Genomic DNA, 26,009 nt, shown 5'->3' on the forward strand with positions numbered 1-26,009 from the left:
CAAGCTAAGCAGTTGGCTCCTTACCTCTCTCGCCCTGACCTAGCCACTGTGATCCACGCGACGGTCACCTCCAGACTGGATTATTGTAACTCGCTCTACGTGGGGCTGCCCTTAAGACTGACCCAGAAACTCCAGCGGGTGCAGAATGCTGCAGCGAGACTCCTTACGGGGTCTTCGCTGCGAGATCACATTCATCCGGTGCTATATCAACTGCACTGGCTCCCGGTGGAGTACAGGATCAGGTTTAAGGTGCTGGTTTTAACCTTTAAAGCCCTATACGGCCTTGGACCCTCGTACCTACGGGACCGCCTCTCCTGGTATGCCCCACAGAGAAACTTACGGTCTTCAAATAAAAATATCTTGAAGGTCCCAGGCCACAGAGAAGTTAGGCTGGCCTCAACTAGAGCCAGGGCTTTTTCGGCTGTGGCTCCGACCTGGTGGAACACTCTGTCACAAGAGACTAGGGCCCTGCGGGACTTGACATCTTTCCGCAGGGCCTGCAAGACAGAGCTGTTCCGCCAGGCCTTTGGCCAGGGCACAGCCTGACTCCCTCCCTCGGCAATCTTCGCGGAGCTCTGGCCCAATAGTGGCCAGTGGCTTGAATTTAATTAATTTTATAATGAATGATTTTAGAGTGTTGTTTGTGTTGTACTTTTGTATTGTTTTATTGTTGTTAGCCGCCCTGAGCCCAGCTTCGGCTGGGGAGGGCGGGATATAAATAAAATTTATTATTATTATTATTATTATTAAAGAAGCTGGTAAAATGCGGTCTTGACTATGCTACCACTCAGTGGATTTGTAACTGGCTGACTGACCGAACCCAAAGGGTGCTCATCAATGGTTCCTCTTCATCCTGGAGAAGAGTGACTAGTGGGGTGCCACAGGGTTCTGTCTTGGGCCCGGTCTTATTCAACATCTTTATCAACGACTTGGATGATGGACTCAAGGGCATCCTGATCAAATTTGCAGATGACACCAAACTGGGAGGGGTGGCTAACACCCCAGAGGACAGGAACACACTTCAAAACGACCTTGACAGATTAGAGAACTGGGCCAAAACAAACAAGATGAATTTTAACAGGGAGAAATGTAAAGTATTGCACTTGGGCAAAAAAAATGAGAGGCACAAATACAAGATGGGTGACACCTGGCTTGAGAGCACTACATGTGAAAAGGATCTAGGAGTCTTGGTTGACCACAAACTTGACATGAGCCAACAGTGTGACGCGGCAGCTAAAAAAGCCAATGCAATTCTGGGCTGCATCAATAGGAGTATAGCATCTAGATCAAGGGAAGTAATAGTGCCACTGTATTCTGCTCTGGTCAGACCTCACCTGGAGTACTGTGTCCAGTTCTGGGCACCACAGTTCAAGAAGGACATTGACAAACTGGAACGTGTCCAGAGGAGGGCAACCAAAATGGTCAAAGGCCTGGAAACGATGCCTTATGAGGAACGGCTAAGGGAGCTGGGCATGTTTAGCCTGGAGAAGAGGAGGTTAAGGGGTGATATGATAGCCATGTTCAAATATATAAAAGGATGTCACATAGAGGAGGGAGAAAGGTTGTTTTCTGCTGCTCCAGAGAAGCGGACACGGAGCAATGGATCCAAACTACAAGAAAGAAGATTCCACCTAAACATTAGGAAGAACTTCCTGACAGTAAGAGCTGTTCGACAGTGGAATTTGCTGCCAGGGAGTGTGGTGGAGTCTCCTTCTTTGGAGGTCTTTAAGCAGAGGCTTGACAACCATATGTCAGGAGTGCTCTGATGGTGTTTCCTGCTTGGCAGGGGGTTGGACTCGATGGCCCTTGTGGTCTCTTCCAACTCTATGATTCTATGATTCTAAGAACATAATAATAAAAAATTAATATCCTTTTAGTTATTTGGACTTGAGGAAATCAGAAATATGGAGGGAAAAGCCCCCTCAGCTCCAGGTATCACTTCCTCATTATTAAATGGCTTTCAACACATTTCCTCTAATGATGTCACTCCGTACAGAATGCAACAAAAAAAGCAAAACTGGAAGATATAAAACAAAGAGTCATTCAGCTGCATGATCCATGAACAAGCACAATGAGGAAATGTTCATGGGGAACTGTCCTTGTGAGTGTGCTTTCTCCACCTATTTTAAATGAGGAACGAAAAAAAGGGGGATTCTCCAGAAATGTTTTTTCACCCTCAATTAACCAGTGAGTCAACTGGCGGAGTCCAGTGGTGTCTTTACTGAATCTTTTCACATACAGGAAGTGATTTGTGTATGCATTGAGGAAGCATACACAACTTTCATTGGCAATTCATTATTATGCACTCTTCACTGCTTGATGGATTTGTCATTGATTTAAATCGCAGGTTCTTCTGCATGAGCAGAGGTACTTCCACTTAAGTAAATGGGAAGATCAGTTGCACAGGAACTATGAATGGGCATTGGAGCGCCTGCATGCACAAGGAGCTGAATCAGAAAACAGCAGCATTCCCCAACCCGGTGTCCTCCCAGTATATTGGACTACAAATCCAGTCAGCCCAAGCCTGCACTGCCTAAAGTCAGGGATGATGGGAATTGTAGTCCAAAATATATGGTGGGCATCAGGTTAGGGAAGTCTGAAATAGGAAAAAAACAAACAGATTTTCTTTTTTAGAAACAACAATAAAACGCATATGCTTTGAGCTATAACATTACATGCATATTATTGCTAAACATATTAAGCTTTTTAAAAACAATATATCTTACTGAAGCAAGCTACCAGTAATACTTAACCATTTTATGTTTCCTCTCGGGGTCCTAATGTTAAATATTTAAATTCATTCCAAAAAGTGGTTAGGGAGTCTGATCTGTATGAACTTAGAGCTTAGCACTATGATAGAAGAGTCAAACAGCAATTAATCTAACAAGCTCTCATGCAAATTTAGGGACATTACCTAGAGTCATGTTCAAAAGGGGAGCGGCCCTTAAGTATTAGAAAGAAGATGAATCTTCCACGTTAAAAATTAATTAATCTTTGTAATTAAAGATAGGTTTAATTGTGCCCTCAGCTACCAGGCAGACATGGATTTTGTAAATTCTACACAACACCGTTGTTTAAACAAGCACAACAGGTGATTTTACAATACAAATAATAGACATTCCAGGGCAGAGATGTGGCACAAAATGGAAGATTCATTAAAATGTGCCAACTGCTTATTCATGCACACATATTTCTTTTTACCTTTAAAATCCAGCAGTATAAGGAAGAGAAAACCTTATGGGACTCTAGATCATCATTGCCAATATTCTTTCACCTTCAGAATAAGTATGACTGGTCATTTGATGCACATAGTTTGCAAAGAAAGTTTTAAGGCTACAGTATGATGGGATAACTTTATAGAATATAATCCGAATTACTTCAGTTGAGATCCTAGGGTAGAACATTCACAGACACACACAACACACAACACACACATCCACCCAAACCAGGGGTAGTTCTGTTTGAGCCAAAAAGTCACACCCTGAACATGATTAGTCCATCTTGTTTCTTGTGTGTCCATATTGATTTCTTCTAATAAATATTTTTATTTCAGTACTATTCATATCAATACTGTATTTCATTGGTCTAATTGCGGTGCTATAAATAAGTTAGATATAGGTTCATAAGATAATAAATATAGTATACAATTTATGTATTTTGTGGTTTTGATATTGTAATTTTATGCTGTGAAGCGCCCTGAGATCTATGGGTATAGAGCGGTATACAAATCAGCAACAACAACAACAACAATGTTGCTCAGCACATTATTCTGCACATTTTCTTGCAAGAAACACTGATGTCGCAATTTTGTCTAGGTCATGGATGGAAGACAGGAACCGGCAAGAATCCAACTCCTCTAGGTTATATTGGACTATGTGAGCTAAGTTAGTTTGAAAGACAGGGACTGTCCAAAGGTTACTCAAAGATTTCCCACAAGCATCTGGTTGGCCACGGTGAGAACAGGATACTGGACTAGAAGCGCCATTGGCCTGTTCCAGCAGCCTCTTCTTATATGCTCAAGAGGGCTTTATGGCTGAGTGGGGATTTGAAGACCGATTTCCACAGCTGTAGCCTGAAGCTCTCTTGCAGGGGTAGCCAATATCATACCTTCAGTATGTTGCGGACCTCAACTTCAATCAACCTGATGCACTGACATTATGGCACAGGATTATGGAAATTGTAGTCTGCAAATTGTAGGCTGAAGGGCACCTTGTTGGCTATTCCTGCTCTGAGCACCACAATGTGCTAGCTCCCAAGACTACTCTTTCAAATGCTGAGTTTTAACAACACAAGGTTGATGTTTCATTTTTAAAAAACCATTTCCGAGAACAGTAATGCAGCATTGTGGGACACACAGATTCCTAAATCCAGATGAAGCAAACTCTTTTTTCCTTTTTTACCCTTTTTTGCATCTAACAACTTTTTTAAAAGGAAAAAAAACCACCTTGCTGTACCTCACAGGTGTAGTTCTTACATGAGAAATGTTTGCTTGCCTGTGGCAAGAATGCTTGAATGCTTTCTGCATTGCAAAAGGAAAGGGGAAAAAAAGGAGAGAGTGATTTGAGTGCTTCCATTTGGTAAACTGAAGCGCAGAAAAGGCTGCTCTAAAGCAGACTCGTGAGGCCTATTGATGCTTACTGATTTATCAACGACTAGCTGGAATCAATAAAGATGGGCAGTCAAGTGTGCTGCTTCTAAATCTTTGTGCTCCCGGCGATTGAACAGCAGCAAGCCCTGTGCCAAGTGGTGCCACGAACAGAAGAAACGGCCTTTGGCTCGTTTCAGATGAGCAATTGGGCGCGTGCCAATTTTGTTCATGAACAGTCATAAGCATGTTCCTGCAGAGCAGGATGTGATCAAACTATTCAGAGCCGGAAAACCAGGTTTGCTTGCCAATTACGTTATTGCTTCAGTGCCGAGTATTAAACAGACAGTGCCACACTGGCCATAAAATGATTCCTTTTTTTCTCTCTTCAACAGCAATGAATTCTACATCCTTGGCCCTTTTGCGAGACTGTACCCATAATTATAGCTATAAAAGGCAGAGAGTGCAGAAATCACACCCAGCGTTCAAAGCCCCTCTTGCAACTTAAAAATAGCTACTTCCCTGCCCCCAAACATATGAGAGAAAACTCACTGTCCCTTCCTCAGTTACCTAGTTTCGGCTGCCAAGCCTCTCTCATGCTAAACATTCCTGTCCAGAAGGTGTAAATGGCAAAGGTCCAGAAGCAGCTCTGAGGTATTTCATCATACTGCCCACTACTGGCAATACTTTTATTAAGAACCCAAGCTGTTAACATTAACATTTAATCAGAGTTGAAATGTTCAGACACCACTGCTCAACAGAAGGAAAATATGTTAATGGCAAGTTGAGGACATTTCCATACAAAGACTTCCACATTCATGCACCTACACACCCAAACCTGCTGAACAGTCACCAACAAAGTATATTAATTCCAAATCTGGGAGGGATACATGTGTTCAAATGTCATGTCCAATAACGGTTTATGATGATGGGAAGTAACCTGGCCTTCCCCTACGTTTGGACACTCCCTGTGTGGTTGCAAATGTTCAAAAGCTTTTGCCTCCATTTTTGATAGATCATAGCTCCTTGTATCACCCAGACCCAACAAATTGTGATTAATCTTAACTATGGTTTGATTTGTTTGAATCAAGCCAACTTCAAAGTATGGACTATAAAGCTGGTTTGATTCAAACAAACCATGGCTAAAATTAGCTGCAGTTTAGGGTTCAGGCAATGCTGAACTGTGATTTTTGTCTAGACACAGCCTGGCATAATAAACCATGGTTTAGTATGATGTCTGAATGAAGGCTCTGTCCCCCATTCATGCACAAACCGTTTTCTCTGCAAAGAGAATATATATATATATATAAATCCCTATCTCTTGGCTAACAGATATAATCTTGGAAAATAAGAATAAATGGCTGGTGGGTTTTCCTCTCTGAAGGGGCCAAGAGTTAGAAGAAAGACTGCTGTCAATGTTTAGTTATGCTTTAGTTGTTTTTTATTCACTTGAAAATACATACGAAAAGTAGTATCAAATATTTGAGTTTATACCATTTTATTTGTTTTTGCACAGAGAAAAAGTAGTTTGCATATTTGCTCAGCAATCTAGTGAATGATCTCAGATTATACACACATGTACCATTCAACCCAGTGAGGATAATGCCTATCGCTCTGTTAAGACAATGTGCTCACATATATCTGGGACTCTGTCAGAATTTTCACTACCCATTCCACCAAGAAAACACAAGCAGAGCAAAGTTTGAAGGAAAATCTAATTAAAAACCCTTAAATGCACAGCCACATGTTTATTATAGGTTAATTAAAAACTTAACTGCATTATATAACAATGTGATGCCATGCTATACCTGAAAGGCTAGTTCAAATACAGACAGTAAAGTACAACTGTTTGCTCACAGAAGACACACAAGTTGTATTACTATACAGCAACTATTAATTTCATTGCCTGCTGAACCCAAACTAATGTTAAAGCTGCATTACTTCCAAGGTTACACGGGGCCTAAAACTGAGCAGAAGGCACCAATAGTAGCCACAGGGAGGTAGCCTCTGTTATATATCCTTTGATCCACAGTAGGCTACCTTGGCTGCAGGTTCTAGTACAAACTTATAATAGCTTTAACGTATACTAAGTGACTCAATAGCCATTTCCTGGTCAGGGTAAATCGCTCAATAGGACTTATCCAGTACATGCAAGAAAACGGTAAGTACAGCTGGTTTCCAAATAAGGGAAGGGTGGGGTTATAGCTGAATAACCCATGAAGAGCTACCAGGGGGTCAAGAAACTATTGAATAATAAAATGCACTTTTATTTAAACATGCTGCACTGTGCAGGAACATAAGACCCACATGAAAGTCATTGCAGGTTTTCAGCTCGAGTATTACCTATCTCCAGATTACAGGCTGGACTGGGCTATACTACATTTGTGCCTGCATCTATCCCATACGCATGGTAGGAAGAAAGAACACACCTTGCCTACCAACCTTCCTAGGGTACTGGCCCCACCTCCACTGTCATCAGATGCACAAGTGAGAAAACTATTCAAGAGTTAATAGGACATATGTGTATAAAATCCAACTCATTGAGTCCCATTCTGCATGGCCGATATTTCAAGTAAAATCCAGGAATGAACTGCGACAAGCATCCTAAGACGGCAGGGTTGTCAGACTCTCATACGCCACCAGCTATATGGGATGGATATGAAAAGAAGGCACCATCCAATCTGACCCTAAATCAGATACTTATGCTTATAACTAGAAGAGGCTTTCACATAGCTTCCATAATCCAACCTTCTCTAAACCTCCACAATGCTTATGCTTTCACAACCAATGGTCGCCTATTTATCTTTTTTAAAAAAACAACAACCGAACAGTAAAGATGGGATTCAGTCTCATGAATTCTTGTGCAAATCTTATTTCTTGTGCAATGAAAATGGAGAAGTACTGTTTTGTAAATTCGGTTCCTAAAGGAAAAAAAAACGAAAACCCAAACCAAGAACAGAAATATTTTTCTGCAGTTAAGGGTAACGATCCACCAATAACGCAGCCAGTTCACAACCATTCATCTCAATGTCAGCACAATGAAGGATCAGCGACAGCTTAATCCTTTCCTTATGTCCAGATGAGAATCCTTCTTTTTATTCACTTTGCAGGTCGGTTGTGAGACAGCATTAAAGCAAAGTAGTTAAAAATTATTATACAGCACCCTCTCTAAAGAGCAACCAGAGAATAAACGGGGTGCGTGTGTGCAGGGAAGAGATACAGATAAACAATCTAATAGTGAAATTCTGACAGGTCTGATGCAATAAAAGTTATCATTGGCAGGCACTGCTACCACCGAGAAGTCCATAAAAATGCATTGCACTTAAGTGTAATGCGTATCAGGTAGAGCAGTACTGCTTGGAATCAAATATTTGGAGTGCAGTATACTTAAGATAAAAAAGGCATTTATGGCCCGCACTATCTCCTTGAAACTTCCAGTCTGCTATACTGACAAATGTACAAATCAGGTGCCAGGAGAACAGTGCCAAGAAAACGCTCTGGATTAATGGCCTTTACTATTAAGACTGCATTTAATATTTTGGACTGTGTCTTTCAGCTCAAAAGAGATTCACAATTCGCATCCACAGTTGAGAGCCTAAGTTGCTTAAGACCTAGTAGTCAGAGACATCCTGTTGGAAAGCATATTGTGACCAGAAAGGCTGAACAAACCAAAGCTGTCACCAACCAAATATAGCAATCCCCTCCTCTTGGGTGGTCATCTTCTCTCTTACTTTTAGTGGTCTGTATTAAAAAAATACAGCGTGTAAAAAGCAGTTCAAGAACAAAAGATTCTACTGTATTTCCCAGAGGCAAATCATTCTGCAATTTAAGTTATAAGTATATTCTGATGGGTGAACTAGAGGAACAGAAAGCAACTGCTAACACATTTCATTTTCAATCAGTAAGCAAAAATGGGGATCACAGTAGCAGTAAGTCTTCAGAGAATTCAAACATCACAAGAAGATAGTCTTGAATTCAAAGATACATGGAGGGGTACTGCTGGTTTTCTCCCACATATCTGTTCCTGCAAAGGTATACCTGACCCTCATCAGGGGCTCCTTGCAGAGGCTATAACCAAGTTCAACAGCATCTCCCCACCTACACAATGAGCAGAAGTATCTTCCACTCACAGAGTGCATCGTAGGTTCTTTGGATCCAAGCCAGATACTGGATCAGACCAAAGTCAATATTCTTTATCCACTCAGTGGCCAGCCAAATATCTCTGAAAGCTTACAAGCAAGCTATGAAGACTAAGGCTACCCCCACCTAACTATCAGACTATACCGGCTGTGTTCAGAGATCATGTTAAACTATGGTTTAGTAAGACATGAATAACCGGGAGGACGAGTTAAAAATCTTTTCCTTCCATTTTTAATTAACCACAGCCTGAAATTTCATCTAGACCCAGAACTCTAATTAACATTAACTATATTTAACATAAATAAGCTGGCTTAACCCCCCCCCAAAAAAAACCCCCATAATTTTAAATTGGTTGGCTGGAAACTAACCATTTTTAATGTTATCCACAGTTTGTTAGGGTTGGAAGACATGACAAATCAGTTAGCTAAAAAAGTGGATGCAAACATTTCAGAACTCTTCTTCCTGGCTAGAAGTACATAAGCCAAGGAGGACGACAGGCTTGTTCAAAGCTCATCAAACCAAAGCTTTGTGTATGTCCAAATGCAGTCACTATCTCCATCATATAAGGATCAAAAACAGTCCCCAATACAGCTAATAAAAACTAATACCCATCACATCCTGCAGTAATGGGTCCTAAAAGTTAATTAGGCATTTTATGAAGTACAGTGGTACCTCGGGTTAAGAACTTAATTCGTTCTGGAGGTCCGTTCTTAACCTGAAACTGGTCTTAACCTGAGGTACCACTTTAGCTAATGGGGCCTCCCGCTGCCGCCAGAGCACGATTTCTGTTCTCATCTGAAGCAAAGTTCTTAACCCGAGGTACTATTTCTGGGTTAGGGGAGACTGTAACCTGAAGCGTCTGTAACCTGAAGCGTCTGTAACCCGAGGTACCACTGTACTTATTTTTCTCTACCTTGAATGACTGTCTATGACTTGCAACAGATGACTTTAGGTTCTCAGAGAGAATCATTTTGGTCTATTCTTTCTCAGTAACTCCAGAGCCCTCAAAAACCTGCTCTGGGGGGGTTGGGGGACCCCATCTGGATCACTGGGAGGTTGGGGGAGTTGCAGAAGCATAAAATTGCTTCCACCCCCTTCCTTCAGTGGGAGCCTTTGCCCTGTAGATTTCTGATGAGATATTTACTGAGAACTTTTGTAGATGCCTCAGGCACCACACTACTAGGCTTTAGTAGATGCCTCACTTCGGAGAAGAGATTTCTCAGCAATTTTGTGCAGTCCTTTTCCCTGTCCGCAATTCTTCTCCCCGGGGCTTTGCGAATCATAGCTGTCATCCTCTGTGAGTCTCATATGCCCCTGTCCTGTTCCAGTGTTGCCAATCCTTCTTTCCCAGTGTACCCTCCTTCCCACACCAATTCACCAGTGCAAGCCCTTGTGGTCCCATCACATCATTTCCATCCAATCAGATTGCAAGATGACGTACTTCAGGAGGGCTCGGCTTGGCCCAGCCAGCTGTTGCACACCATAGTCCCTCTTCCCTGTGGGCAATTTCTGGAATAGCCAAGCCCAGCCCCACCAGCCCCCCAAACTGAGAATATCCTGCAAACAGAGGACTGGATCCAGAGATCCTGTGTGTGGCATTCTACTCAAAGAATGCAGGCACTGTTTGTCTATTTTCTCTTCTCCTGCACCCCCATGTGCCCTGTAAACCTGACCCTTGAAAGTCAGAGAACCTTCTTAAACAGCATGGGAAGTTGCATAGGAAGTGGTTGGTGAAATCAATGAAAACCGCCTCCCCTCCCACGTCTGTGAGCCTCTGATGAATCAGCACCAGTTCTTCTGTAAATGGAAGTCTTTCAAATTGTGGAATGGTTGCTCTGAATCCAAGTCTAGCTATATCCCGGCACCACTGCCCCATAGGATCCTGCGACAAACCTGTTCACCTCTATGCCTCATAAAATGAATGTGAAATATTCATGATGCATCAATGATGAGTGCCCTATCCATCCCATTTCGAACTGGAATGGAGGGAATTGCAGGCAAATAGGCCCCATCCTTCAGTAAAGCAACATTGGGGGGGGGGAGTGGGGGAGAGAATGACAAATGCCTTTACCTTGCTGATTCACATTTATACCATGATCTCCTCTAAAACCCAAGTCTCTCCCAACAGCACTTGAACCTAAGCTCCTTCCTCATGTAATGTATTTATACATTCGTTTTTACACGTACAATTGTGGTTTTTTCGTCCCCTTCATCTCAGTCTGTATTTCTTTACACTTATCTGTGTTAAATGTCATTTTAATCCCTTAAAATTTCCCACCTCAACTTCCCATCTCGGATTTTAATCTTAGCTTCCTGTGTGATCAAGGTTTCTGCTTCCCCTATATTTTTCTTATCACCTTTCTCTAATTATCTCATGTGTTATTATTCTGAACAGTGGCTTAGAAAAGAATAGGACATCTGCTTTTTATATTATTCTTATTTCACTACGGTGTGACAACAATAATTTCCTAGGGTTTTCAGCACAAGGAAGTTTTCTCTTAAGAAGTTAAAACCTTAAAACAGGAAAGCAATTCCATTTTTCCCGGCCGTGAAGAGAAGGGGGTGAGTGGGTATCTGCCGACAAATCCTTTTATAAAATAATGTGGACTTACTTGAGCCAATGCAGCATCTCGCTCTTCTATCACTGCATTCATTTCTTCAGCTATTATTTTCTTTTTCCGTTCCTGGGTCCTGTATATTCGATCGACAATTTCAGCTCCACTCCTCCATATCGCCATCCCGGTGTCTGCATTGTTTATTCTGTTCAGTAATTCCTGTAATGTCTACCAACAGCATTTTATGTTAGTCAGACATGAAGTTTTAATATATTTTATTTAATATGGGGTTTTAATTAATAGGCACATGTGAATTGTAAATTGACTGAGTGAAGTTATTGAATTTTCATACTGCAGCAAAGATGTACATTATTAGTGTGTCAATTCTTCTTCCCCCCCACATCTTAGTTCCTGAAACCCACTCAATTGAACTTAAGCCTCTAAGATATAAGACTGACATCAAGAAATCTCCTCAGAGAATGGCTTACCATGTCATTTTCTTCAGGGTTAATATTTTCTAGCCTAGGAAAAAGGGACACAGAAAGCCTGATCAGTAGCATTTCCTTAGTGCAGCAAAATGAGTTCGCTTTTTAAATCTTTAGAACCTCAAGTAATTTCATTCTACTAGTCTTTAGAGTCAACCATGACATGGAACATATTAAAGTGCCACCGGCTCGATTCCATCTTTCAATAATACTCCATATCTTCAGGTACCGACTTCAGAATGTTAAGTTATTAATGTTTACTGCTATATATGACTACAAGGATCAATTGTTCATATGTGCTTAGATGAAGAAAGTTCCCCAGCGACAGGAGCACAGATGCTCTTATTTATTTATTTATTTATTTATTTATTTATTTCTGGGCCCGCAACTTTCACCAGAAATTTATATATTTTAATTTTGCTTAATGCAACCCCCCCAATAATAATAATAAAAGAAAGCAAACACCAACACTCCAATCCTAAACATATTTACTTAGAAGTAAGTCTCACTGCCTTTAATGGCACTTACTTCCAAGTAGGTTTGTGTAGGATTGCAGCCCAAAGCGATGGAAAGGAGGATGAGGTTGTCTTACTATGTTTTCTGCTTCTCAGCAGGTCAGAAAATAAGAAATTTATTTTTAAAACTCTTTCAGCCCAGCTGAAATGTGTGTGTAAAGCTAAGCCATTAAAGGTCTCCGTCCATCAATTCTTGAACAGCCCCACTTTTACCGAAAAATTGTTGTTAGTAGATTTACAGCTCTGTCAAGACCATTCTGCATAGCTGCAGACAGAAAACTAATGAGTTTGCATTAACTGGATCCCACCCCATTTTAACAAGACAAATGCTGGAAGTAAGTAATAACACAGTTTAACAGGTTATACAAGACTCTCTCTCTCTCTCTCCACATTGTTAATTTGATTGAACCAGCTTTTCACACAACGTAATGAACCCACTTTTTAAAAAAGAGGGATAAATACAAATAATCTCTAAAAATCAATGTACATGTGTTATCAGGATAGTTTAAAAAAAGAAAAAAAGCTAATGTACAAAAAGTTTGCAGTTTGCCCCTTTATCTGCCTCTGAAGAGGATCTTTGAATGTTATATGGGCTCCTGTTAGCAGGGGAGGGGTGAGTAATCAAGATCGGCTCGCTCACTGGGTGGGTGTCTGCTGTTTGAACAATAATAAGTATAGCCAAATGGACAACTTTGACAAGAACGTTTCTGGACACTGTTTCAAAGCCTGATGGAAAGGTGAATTTGAGTTCCTACCTTTTCATATTTTCCGTTCAATTTTTGATTGATTTTGGAGCTGGAACACATTTAGCAGAAATGATAGCAGGGGCCAATACAAAGCTGTGATTGTACAACCACTAACAGGAACTATACTGATGGTTGATGTACTACTACCTGCAACAGCTCCATCTTTTGCATTTTGTTTATGCAGCAGAACAAAACAAGCACAGAGCATCATATCCAACTAAGTCATACACTGAGTAAACCCACTGAAATAAATTGACGTAAGTTAGGCCCTTAGGTTCACCGGTAGCAGTGAATTTTTGAAGCATGACTCAGTTGGGTATGGTCCATAGAAATAATTCTATTTTAAAGTAATATAAGAAATGCGTTTGCAATGCAGCAGGTGCAGGGACAAGAGGGATACATGCTTTGATTACTACTCCTTAATAAGCATGTGGGTTTTGCTTTTTCCTGATGAAAATCATCTACTGGCCTTAAAGGTTTGATTGATTTTCTATATAGGGAAACTTCAGACCGACAGCCTTGTAGTCCAGGCACTGGACCCTTGCATGAAATGTCACACTTCCTTGATTTATTGCTGAATAAAATCAATACTGGACTTTTCTCTCTATATCCATGGCGATTCACCTTGTTTTCTGTCTCGGGAGCAAAACTGTGACCTGAAATCAATAATAAAAACTGCGACAAAAAAAGCCAATGGCCTGTTCAAGACTATCTCCCAGTGTGGCAAAAAATAAAACTCTCGTTGATGCGCTAAGAACAGGCGCACCCAACTTTTAAGAGAGCCGGTGGGGCACTTCACAAGCTGCTCCTCCTCCAACCCCCATGAGGGCCTCTGAGCTGCTACCTCACTAGTCTAGGAAACCTGTCATATGGTTGCCAAGAAACCGGCAAGTACTTCCTCCTGTCTCCCAGATACAGAATTCAGGGTTGGATGCAACTAACAAGCTCCTCAGAGGTTTCCTCTTGTGCAATGCGGCCTACCCCCCTCTCACTCTGCCCTGATATTGTGGGGGGAGGGTCAGGGGACTGCCCAGTACTGTGTGTGTGTGTGTGTCATTCTGTCTTGTTAGCCAAAATGCTTGCCTTGACTGAATTATTACCTTATTGTGATGCTGAATTTCTCCCTAGTTTGTATCAGGGAACAGATATACCAGGCATAGCCAAACTCGGCCCTCCAGATGTTTTGGGACTACAACTTCCATCATCCCTAGCTAACAGGACCAGTGGTCACGGATGATGGGAATTGCAGTCTCAAAACATCTGGAGGGCCGAGTTTGCCTAAGCCTGAGATAAACCGTATTTTCCCGTGTATAAGATGCCCCCATGTATAAGACGCCCCCTACTTTTGGGGACCCCAAATTTAGAAAATGGGCATATGCACTATTATGTATAAGACACCCCTAGATTTTTAACCTTATTTTAAAGTAAAAAAACCTAGTCTTATACATGGAATAGTATGGTATATAGCACTAATGAAGACTTGGTGGGCTAGTAATAAGGTATAAGACTATAACTGTAGTAAGTCAACAATCGTTGCCTCCAAGGCTGACAAGACCTGTGGTGGCCAAGGATAAGAGGCTGAAGAAGTAGATGGGGGATGGGGAGAGTGAAAAAGAGTGCATTCAAGCATGCATGTTTGTCACGTGGAAAAAAGGAGTCAGATCCAGCAGAGTTCTTGCCCAAGATATTTGATCAAACAGCGCTAAATTTTACATATGGCAGCCAATTACGTACGTACGTTTCAAAAGATCGTTCCAAGAGTTTCATTCGTTTACACGCATCCTCTCTCTCTTCGTTGGGAAGCTTCAGCCTAGTCATGACAGCCTCATCGCGCTCTCGCTGTGCACAATGAATCTCTTCTACTAGAGCTACAATAAAGCAAGAGTTTTAAACGTGTAAGTAGGACAGAAACAAACATGCAGGTTTTACCTTTTTGTTTGTGTGTGTGTCCTGTGATTCCTTGAACATACTGAAAGCAATGTGCATTTTTCACTAATTTAGAGCAAGCTTGTAACCATCCAGATTAATGGCTTTTCACTCCACACAGCTAAATCCAGTGCTCCCCCCCTCTAAAAAATGTTTAGGGGTAGGTACTCTCATTTTCCTACTCATATTGAAATATTACCCCTCAATGAGGTCAAACTTAGATTCACAAAATGTTATGGGGTATGTGTACCCCTGCGTCCCCCCAGAAAAAAAGCACTGGCTAAATCTGGTGCCTAATCTAATCTAATCTAATCTAATCTATCTATCTAATTTATTTATTTATTTCAACAATTCATACACCTTTTAATTACATCTGTCTCTATGCAGTGTATAAGTAACTCAATAAAACAAGATAAAAGTAAGTTAAAACAATGGGATCAGAATTCAGTGAAAATGCCTTGCTAAAATAAAATCAAAAAAGTCTTCAGGTGGTGCAAGATGTTCAACAGGGAAGGGGGTGCCCTTCTGACCCACAACTGGAACGGATTTCCATAAATTCCCAAACATTAGAGTGGACAAAATTTTATTTTCCAAATTAATTTTACTAATCTGTGGACACAATTCAGAGAGTCTAGGCTACTGGCCTTCATCTGTCTGATCTAAGGTGAGTTGAAGCAGTAGCACTACCAACCATACAAATACAATTATTTCATTTCATAAAAGTTTTACGCCGCTTGATTGCAAAAAGCCTCCGAGCGAATGAAACATCACCAGTGGAAAGAGTCAAAAGCAACTGTTTAAAACATTTAACAAAAAATAAATGAATTAAAATGCACAATGAAGCAAAATCAGATTAAAATACACACCAACATTCTACACATCTGGGCAGGCAAACAAAAAGCATTTCTGGCAGGCGGCAAAAAGAATAGAGTGAAGCTGCCTGCCTTATGTCAACAGGCAGGGAGTTGTAAAATGTAGGTGCTGCCACATTAAAGATCAATTTCTTACAAATGTGGAAGGGCTAGGATGTGGCACCTGTAGCGATGCCAGTTCTTCAGATCAAAGTGGTTGAGAGGGCATACATGGGGTAAGGCGGTTTCATAGGTAAACTGGTCTCAAGTTGCTAAGGGCTTTATATATGATTTTTTAAAAAATTAAGATATGGGTTCCCAAATATATGTTTGAGTTAACAGTGTGTCCCAGATCTGAAAAGGGTGTAGATTATTGCTGTAGGCCTGTCTAGAGGACTGAGACACCCAAATGAAGTGTGTTTATTTTTTTAAACACATGCTGCATCCTTCTTGCTGTCAAACGAGACATGCCGCTGCTTCCAACACCTCTCTCCATCCCCATCATTTATTTCTGGTAACAACTGGGAAAAGAAGATGCCTTCTGTGAGCTCATTGCACTAATTTTCTCTACTCCTGTTGCACTTCTATGGGCTGATTTTGGAGGTGTGAACATTAACTATGATGGTATAGTTACAGGTAGGTAGCCTGTGTTGGTCTGCCGTAGTCGAAACAAAATAAAAAAATTCTTTCCAGTAGTACCTTAAAGGTAAAGAGACCCTGACCATTAGGTCCAGTCGTGACCGACTCTGGGGTTGCGGTGCTCATCTCGCTTTACTGGCCGAGGGAGCTGGCGTACAGCTTCCGGGTCATGTGGCCAGCATGAAAAGCCGCTTCTGGTGAACCAGAGCAGCACACGGAAACGCCGTTTACCTTCCCGCCGGAGCAGTACCTATTTATCTACTTGCACTTCGACATGCTTTCGAACTGCTAGGTTGGCAGGAGCAGGGACCGAGCAACAGGAGCTCACCCGGTTGCGGGGATTCGAACCGCCGACCTTCTGATCAGCAAGTCCTAGGCTCTGTGGTTTAACCCACAACGCCACCGCATGCACACGAAAGCTCAAACCAATAACAAACTTAGTTGGTCTCTAAGGTGCTACTGGAAGGAAATTTTTAATGATGGTATAATACTATACGGCAGGGGTCAGCAAAACTTTTCAGCAGGGGGCCAGTCCACTGTCCCTCAGACCTTGTGGGGGGCCGGACTATACTTTGAAGAAGAAGAAGAAGAAAATTCCTATGCCCCACAAATAACCCAGAGACGCATTTTAAATAAAAGGACACATTCTACTCATGTAAAAACAGGCTGATTCCTAGACTGTCCACGGGCCGGATTGAGAAGGCGTTTGGGCTGGATCTGGCCCCCAGGCCTTAGTTTGCCTACCCATGCTATATGGGCTTTGAGGAGATGTATGAAAGAGATGTGGACCTGCTTCTCAATGGTGGTGTCCACACTTCCCAGCCCAGATTGGCATTTAGCTTCAAGAGTGGCTTTTATGTGGCAGGAAGGGCAAAGGTGTTTCTTCAAAAAAAGAAAAATCAGAAAGTGAACAGAGTAATGGAATGATTTAGGTTATGGGTTAATATCTACCGTAACATTTGCACCCTCACCAAACATTTGCCATTAAAAGGTCATACAATATCATTAATAGACTTTTCTTGGCTGCAACCATCTTGGCTGTGAGGGCAGGGCCCTGACTGACTCCAGATGCAGAAGCTGAGGCTGCTGAGCAGACTATTGGGTTGGGGTCCTGCCTAGGGGATTTTGTTGTGGAGGGGTTGTTGTTAATTTTTTTGCATCTTTATTGTGGATCTTATGGTTTATGGGGCAATTGTTCAATTTGGTTGTGTACTTCTGGATGTTGTTTATTGTTTATGACTACTTCTGTTATGTTTGCAGTTATGCAATTATTTTATAAGTCATAAGCCGCTTTGGTTTTAATTTTGGAAAGATGGAAAATGATTGGAAAATGATTGATCGCTTTTATTTAATGCAAATGTATACAGGCAACCCCCCATTTATGTGTGAGTTATGTTCCAAGGCATCGTGCATGTCAGTGAAATCAGGTATATTTGAAACACCATTGGAAAACCCTGCTCCACCCCCTTTTGTGGCATTTTCAGGTCACTTCCGGGTTTGGTGCAGTCAGACACATATTGAACACACGTAAATGGGTGTGTGTGCCTGTACTATCATTTTATTTAACAAATCTGTACGTCCTAAAAGCACGCTAGACTATTTTTCTTCTCCAAACATTATCCAAGCAGTTTCTCCTGATTTCTGAGCAAGGTTTGTTAGTGCTCATTTTTATACCCACAACAACATAGGCAACTGGCTGATGAGCAACACCCTGGAGAAAGATTTATGGACTAGATGTGTTGCAGCATTACACTGTCAATTTAATTTCTTGAACCAACCTGGGACAATGGATAAAAGCACAGGACTTGGGAGGAGAAATACCATTTCAAATCCATGCAGGTCACTAATCACTATCAGCCTAACCTATCTCATACCAATGTGGTGGTAAGAAAACACCTGCCATTGTGATCTCATTGGAGAAAGATGGAATGTAAAATGGAACAGATAAATAAGTTCCCTCAATGCAAGCGCTATGGCTAAGACTCAAAACTAACGTTGCCATGCCACTCAGCACTGGTAAGACCACACACAGAATACTTTATTCACTTTGGAGCACTAAGTTCAAGGACTTTGACAAGCTGGAGAGTCACTGAGATAAAGGGCCTAGAAGTCAAATCATAAAAGGGTAGGCAAAAATAAATTAGATATGTTAAGCCTAGGCAGAGGGAAGCAGTGAGTATATTAAAAAGAGTATCACTAAGAAGAGGGGCAAGCTGTTGAGTCCATGCACTGGAGACCAAGCAAAATCTAAAACCTGGTTTTACATTACAGAGATGCTGATTTAAGTGAAGTATCAGAAAAAGTAAATAGAAGTATGGACTTCTGTGTTAAGAAACCTGTTCACAGCTCTGAGCACCAAATGGGACAGGAGAGCTTACTGAAGACACAAGAAGCGATCACGAATTTTATTTATTTAATGCATTAATAAACCACTTCACGGCATGAAGTTGCCAAAGCAGTGCACAAAATAAAAATAGAATAAAGCACAGAAGCACAACCTCTAGAAAAATAAAATCACTTCAGCAAACTCCCAAAACTGTAAAATCCCAACCCTGCCCAGAGCCAGTTTAAGGGGGTGCAAGGGGCATGTGTGGGGAGGGAGGGAGGGGTGGGTGGGGAAGGCCCCCTTGCACTAGCAGAAGTCCTTGTGTGGACTTCTGATTATGGGTCCCATTAGTTGAATCCAACCCTTTAAAACCATTTCTGCAGATTTGCAATTAAATGACTAGGTTACACGCCAGGTACACATTTCTTAGACAAGAAGGTTTTCAGTACAGTGGTACCTTGGGTTACACATGCTTCAGGTTACATACGCTTCAGGGTACAGACTCCGCTAACCCAGAAATATTATCTCGGGTTAAGAACTTTGCTTCAGGTTTTGAATAAACATTCACAAACTTTTTATTGATAATAATCAGCTAAATAGTTTGAGGATCTATACAACTTTGTAACATGCAGAAAACAGCAGTCTCAGAGAAACCAAAGACTGGAACTGAGGGAAGTCGGGGGGTGGGTGTGGGTGGGTTTTTTGGGGGGGAGGAAAAATGGGGAGAAAAACAAGGATGATATGTTTTTGGATAATATGTCTTGTTTTAATTTTGAATAAAAACATTTTTTAAAAAAGAACTTTGCTTCAGGATGAGAACAGAAATCGTGCTCTGGCGTGGCGGCAGCAGGAGGCCCCATTAGCTAAAGTGGTGCTTCAGGTTAAGAACAGTTTCAGGTTAAGTACGGACCTCCGGAACGAATTAAGTACTTAACCCGAGGTACCACTGTACATGCCTAAGCATCGTGACTCTAGGCACCTGTCTAATTTTGGCTGCTGATTGATTCCAGGAAGGCTGGAGCTGCAACATTAAAATCCCACTTTCTAATACAAGTGCACTCCACAGGGCAGTGCAGCTGATGGGTTGAGGCAGTCTAATAGGTAACCTGCTTCCGAGTTGTCCGACAGAGAACTCTGGAAGGGAGAAAAAAAGTGACCTGCTATGAAGATTTCTGGGTAGGATATCGTACTTCAGTGGAACTACTGGCAAGGACTTTTAGGACTCTTGTTCCAAAGTCACCTTTGTTATTTCCTGGAACACCAAGGTTTACCTTGGCAACAATATTTCAGCCAAGCCTAGTATGTTTAAGTTTTTCTTTTTCTTTTTCTTTTTAAAAATGACATTTTAATTGAAATGTGAAGCTTACTGAAGCCAATGTGCATTTAATGTCAGGGGCTAATGATATGCAAAGTGAGGGGAGGGAGATAAGGAATTGGCCAAAGTTAAGCACACTTAAGCCCATTGATTTCAACGCAAGTGTTGAGCATGACTACAACTCAACAGTTCAAACAAATCAACATGAGTGCATTTTGCTTCATAAATGATAGAAACATAAATTTCCAATTATTAAAACGTATTTTAGGTTATTTGTAACAAGATTACTAAATACCCAGCCTACAAAAATGATTTGCCCCTTCAGAAATATAATTGTCCCCAATCCATCAAGTCTAACAGACTTGTAGTTTTAAGATAGATAATAACTGTAAACAGGCAGTTTTTGTAAGGTACATAGCTATTTCAAAGTTCACTTAGAAAATCAACATAGCATTTTAGCTGGAATTTGCTCATTAAATACCCATAACTGTAATGCAAATTATGCTGGAATGAATAAGGCAAATACATATGCTTCTTTCCTTTTATTAAATGTAAAAGCTGCTGTTAATTACATTGGCTATGTCATATAAACTTTTCTCTTTTAACTATTAAACGGAAGTCTTTACAAAAGTCATTAGAGATCCTCATTCTTTGACTTGTATAAATTTCAATATTTGTTCAGTAAAGGTTCACAGCAGTTAAATTACATTAACAAATATTATTAGCTACTATGTAAGCCAACTAAGTAAAATACTTATATTGCAGGTAAAACAAATCATTGGGTGTTTACGATAATATTTGGATATGTCCATTTTTAAACAAGCTTATCAAATATCCTGTAATTCTTAGTCAAATGAGAGAGACTCAAAGTAGATCTTTTCCCCCAAATGCTCAAATTTGTTTAGTAAGCTAATTGTTTTCTAATATAGGATAGAGCAAATATGAAGAAGCTGAACCATTCGGAGTATGAGTTTACTGAGTCAAAGCAGTGTACATATTTTCTTAGTTAAACCTGATTCAGTTGGCAAACCTTTCGGCCACACTTTTTAGCTACCTTTAAAATACAGTAGTAGCAAGAGAGGGTGTTAGAAATCATGCTAGTATAAACATTGGTTCATGATTCTCCAAACAACAGAACCTTGGAGAGGACGTGGGTGAGAGGAAGGGGGGGGGGATTTCCCAGAAAAGATGTCTGTTTGCTGATTTCTTAGGGGTCATCTGGATAAATATAGAAACTGAACTGATGGCAGAAAAAAAGGATATTAAAAAAACACACACACACTTGCAAAACTCGCACGGTCTGAATTTTTTTAAGGACTTAAAACAACCAACAGCTAAGATCTACAAGTAAATATAATGCACAGAACTCTTAATTCTGTACTACGCCACACTGAGACGTAATTGTTGCAGATTATTTCTTGCAAAAAATCCAGTATGATTGCCCCTCCTTTTTTGCAAAATGAGAATACCACCTACAATTTCTCCTTTCCGCAAGAAAAATTATAAATAACAAAAAATGGCACATAAAATGTCAACATCTTTAGAAGCAGCTCCCTCCCACATTTCCACCCCTCCCTTTCTATTGTGTACATTTTCTAAGTTTTCTTCGTAGTTCTGATTGCAATCGTTGCTTAGGTATCCTCGGTAAGTTAAAGAAAGAAAGGAAGGAAGGAAGGAAGAAAGAAAGAAAGAAAGAAAGAAAGAAAGAAAGAAAGAAAGAAATTTGCTGCAATAATTAGGAGACTGTTGTGAGTAGTTTTGTGATTTTGGATTTAGTATTCAGGATTAGGGGCTGTTGAACTCTGAGTGACCTAGGATTTTCCTTAGAGCCGGTGAAGGAATGATCACAGGACTTCTAATGGATATGCACAGATGTCTTCTACCCAAAAAGGTCAATAGAAGGGACGAAAGGGTACTTTTTATGTTGAGGACATCTCTAGTAAAGATAAAGCTTTCCTAATCTGAAAGATATTTTTAGATTATACAGGCCTATATAGAGTTAATATGTCATGGGAGTGGAAAATGGAGAACAAATAACATTTTCCATTTTTGTTCTCATTTTAAAAGGACAGGGAGGAGGGGGGGGGGCGAAGTGAGAGATAAAGCTTGTTCTGTCATGCCATCCTTTGAATCTGAGATTCCTGTAATGGGTTGCTTGCTTTTCTTCTTCTTCGTTCGTTAATGGTAAATCTACTTATAATCATTTTTTGTTTAGTTAATAATCTCCTGGAAAGGAGTAAAAAAAAAAAAAGGAGTAAGGAAAATTGTTTGGGAAGGGGAAGGCGTAAGAGACCTAAAATATGAAACTTCTTTGGTGGGGTTTTATTTTGGAATTTAGCAATTGTTGCAACCCAGAGAGCTTTGGATCCTCTCCGTGCCAATATAGAAATTTGTGTATATATGTACGGGTCATTACAATATGGTACTAATCAGACTGTGCACGTAACATATTGCAAAATACTGATAATCCCAGAAAATTTTCTAAGGACCAGATTGTGGTCCTGTTAAAATGAATGGAAATAGTCCCAAGTCACGATACACTTTTTATTATGTTGTTCTGACGTCATTAGGATAACTGAAATGTAGAAGCATTAGAGAGACGTACGAATAAAATAGAAGTAGAACAGTTTTTGACAGGTCAGTACTAGGAATTACAGACTTAAAGTCATTTACATATAAATGTGACTCGGTAGATAAAGCAATGTGTGCAAACACAGATAGAATGCGCTGACACCCTTGTCGCCATGTGTTTGTTGTATGTATTTAGTTTGCAGTACTCAACAGCTCCTAAATTTTGGGTGCTGTAAATGTACTGATTTTACCAAAGAACCTGAACGGTTTAGCAATAAGCAAGCAAAGAGACATTGCACTGTGGCATTCCTGTTTACTCAGCTACGCAAAAAGAAAATGAAAGAGAAGGCATGCAAATGAGAATACGTATACGTTTATCTACACTGCATTTACAGTTTCTTACTGAAACCAGTCCTTGTACCGGTGAGAAAACCGCCCTCCTCCTTTCAAAATAGTATTTTTTGCAGTGGTGACAATGACTTTTCAGAATCTACACTACTGTCTTGCAGCCGCAATTCCAAAAATCCTTGCTTAGCTAAATAGTGAAAATTCGGGGATTTTGAATTGTATGCAGATGAATGTTTCTCATCAATAAAGTAGTCTCTCAAAGGAGCTACTGGGATACTTCTGAGTCTACAGAAGGGCATTTTGCTAGCAAGAACATACACAATTAACAACTATATTGAATAATTCATACACATAGCATATTGATGACCGGCTGTGTAATCTTAACTGTGTCTACTCAGAAGTAAGTCCCACTGAGTTCAATGAGGTTTATTCCTAGGTGGGATATATGATTGCACTTTCAGTCACTGAGAATTATTCTATAGTTTCAAAACGTGCTATCTGGCATCTGTGACACAAGCTTATTTTACAAATGTACCCATATTTACAGAATATGATTTTACGCTGAGGCTCCCCACATCACACATTCTTCATATGAATTACTAGAATTCTTGAGAAGCAAAACCACTGCCTTGTTTCAAATTTCTTAATGCTATGAGTTGAGCAAGTTTACAGAAGTCTACAGCAAATCTCTGATTGATTTTAGTGGAAGTAAACCACACCTATAGTGCATTAAAAGTCTTTGCCTTTATCAAGAAACCATCAGATGAAAGGTTTAGGAAATGAATTTGCATAACATATGAATCTTACAACAAAACTAAGGCTAGATACATACTGTATATAGAAAGAATAATTTTACGACTCAATTATTAGTAAAACTATGTTCATTACATACTTTTAAAAATAGAATGTCACACATATTTAGATTTATAAACACAAGGGTTGGGAACTGTTGAGATCTTTTGGCTAAAGCCCAATATTGGCCTTATTTCAGTTTAATTGGAAGAGGATCTCAAATTCATCTTCTCCATGAGATATCAGGAACCTGGATTTCTCTTTGTATCAAAGGTTAATAAGAAATGTGTCTGCAAAAGTCAAACAGCATTAAATATCAAAAACTGATTATTATTCCACAGGAGTTGTTCTGTCATTCATAATCTCTCCATGCTCCAACCTTCCACAGCTAATCTTTAATGGATGACATGCAAGAAAGAAAAAATAAATGGCATCTAAAAAAAAGTCTGTCGATTGAGCTTAAATGAAATGGTAGATATTTTCCTTTACTGATCAGCGAAAGATAAAAAGGAGCACTTTTAAGGTAATATGGAATTACCAATGCAAATATAATCCTTATTCTTGTGTGTTACTGGATTGTTCTCTCCTCCAAGACCAAACTGTTGCTTGTTTACTACCACAACAATCATAACTTTTCCCACCTCATTTAAAGTAATGTGTGTCACTTAAGTTTAAAATCCTCATTGAAAGACAAAAAGGAAGAGTGATACAATGAGAGAAATTTGCAGGGGAATTTAAACGAGCATTTCAAAAGAACTGGAATATGGAATATACACACAGAATACAAATTAAGGTAACTCTGAAAAGTGTTTCCTGTAAACTATAAACTCACGACAAATTACTTGTGGAAATTATTTGTGGTGCTGCTCTCTATTTTATAATATGTGCACAAACAATGTTAGTTGTTGAGGGGAGCTGCATTTATTAAACACAGATGCAGCCAGACTATAGTTTTATAAATGCTTGGCACTTAAAGCATTATGGTGCTGCTTTTAAGTGCATATGTAACAGCTGTATATATGTTGGATACTACTTTCTCTTAATCTCACCAGAACTGTGCAGGTTATGAATGATTCTCAAGCTGGGTGCTTGGAACCAACACCCCTCCACCCAAATTCCACACTGTAAATTACTCTGTGCTACTCAGCAAAATTAGATAATCTTATTTTCTGTGTGTGGAATGGTCACTCCACCCTGGTTTTCTGCCTGCTCAAAATTTGTGGGGGATAAAGTCCTTTAACTCCTCTCTGCTTCTGATGTTCATGATAAACCGCTGAAGGTCTCAGCAAAAGGCAACATTTTCATACAAATGAGGAACAAACAGTTAAATTATTGTTAATGGTTATTTGCCTGATAGATTTTTTTTTATAAAAACAGTAGCAATAACCTGACTTTTAGCATAGACAATATATTTTCTCAATGGCAACATGGCCATTGGCCAAAGACTTTAATAAAACAACAAATATGAACAAACTGGCTGCCTGACCGTGTTTACCTGGAACATCCTGCCCTATTGCATGTGTTGAACCAGCTACAGAAATTTTTAAGGTGGTTTTTACTAAAGTGGCATTTAGCTACCAGAACAAGGCTCCAAAACTTAATACTTTGGGGCTGATTGTGCCCCCATTTTGTCTACCCTTAAGCTCCTATGTTTCAGCTTCATTGGATAACATCAGGTTCTACCATTACGAAAGACTGTACAGATTCATAAGAGTGAAAAGTACCACCACTGGACATAGCAAAGAAATGGCAGAGCTGGGGAGGTGAGGAGCAGCAGATACAGAAAATGAAGAAAGAAAAGGGCGGAACTGAGATAAGGGATGAAAATAGGGACATCCTATTCCATAACAATAATTTTACTATTTATACCCCACACACCTTACTGGGTTGCCCCAGCCACTCTGGGCAGCTTCCAGCATATATAAAAACATAACATTAAACATTTAAAAAACTTCCTTATACAGGATTGCCTTCAGACAGGGGTCGGAAAACTCGATACCAGGCATAGGCAAACTGGGCCCTCCAGATGTTTTGGGACTACAACGCCCATCATCCCTGACCACTGGTCCTGTTAGCTAGGGATGATGGGAGTTGTAGTCCCAAAACGTCTGGAGGGCCGAGTTTGCCTGTGCCTGCTCCATACCCTCCAACATTTCTCCAATGAAAATAGGGATATCCTAAGAAAAATTGGGACATTCCAGGACCAAATCAGAAA

The 26,009-nt window shown here is 40.3% G+C and overlaps 1 protein-coding gene across 3 annotated transcripts in view; it reads right to left on the bottom strand.

The window, feature by feature from the left end:
• The window catches only part of MIPOL1 (mirror-image polydactyly 1), a 202,225-nt gene that overhangs the window by 104,269 nt on the left and 71,947 nt on the right, over positions 1-26,009 (bottom strand). For all 3 annotated transcript variants that reach the window (XM_053380083.1, XM_053380065.1, XM_053380074.1), the window contains exons 6-8: positions 14,765-14,894; positions 11,769-11,802; positions 11,338-11,508 (exon numbers count right to left, since the gene is read on the bottom strand). In XM_053380083.1, coding sequence (XP_053236058.1) covers positions 11,338-11,508; positions 11,769-11,802; positions 14,765-14,894 — 335 coding nt within the window. The remainder of the gene's footprint in view (positions 1-11,337; positions 11,509-11,768; positions 11,803-14,764; positions 14,895-26,009) is intronic.

Source organism: Podarcis raffonei, chromosome 1, assembly GCF_027172205.1.
Source record: "Podarcis raffonei isolate rPodRaf1 chromosome 1, rPodRaf1.pri, whole genome shotgun sequence".
NCBI lineage: Eukaryota > Metazoa > Chordata > Lepidosauria > Squamata > Lacertidae > Podarcis > Podarcis raffonei.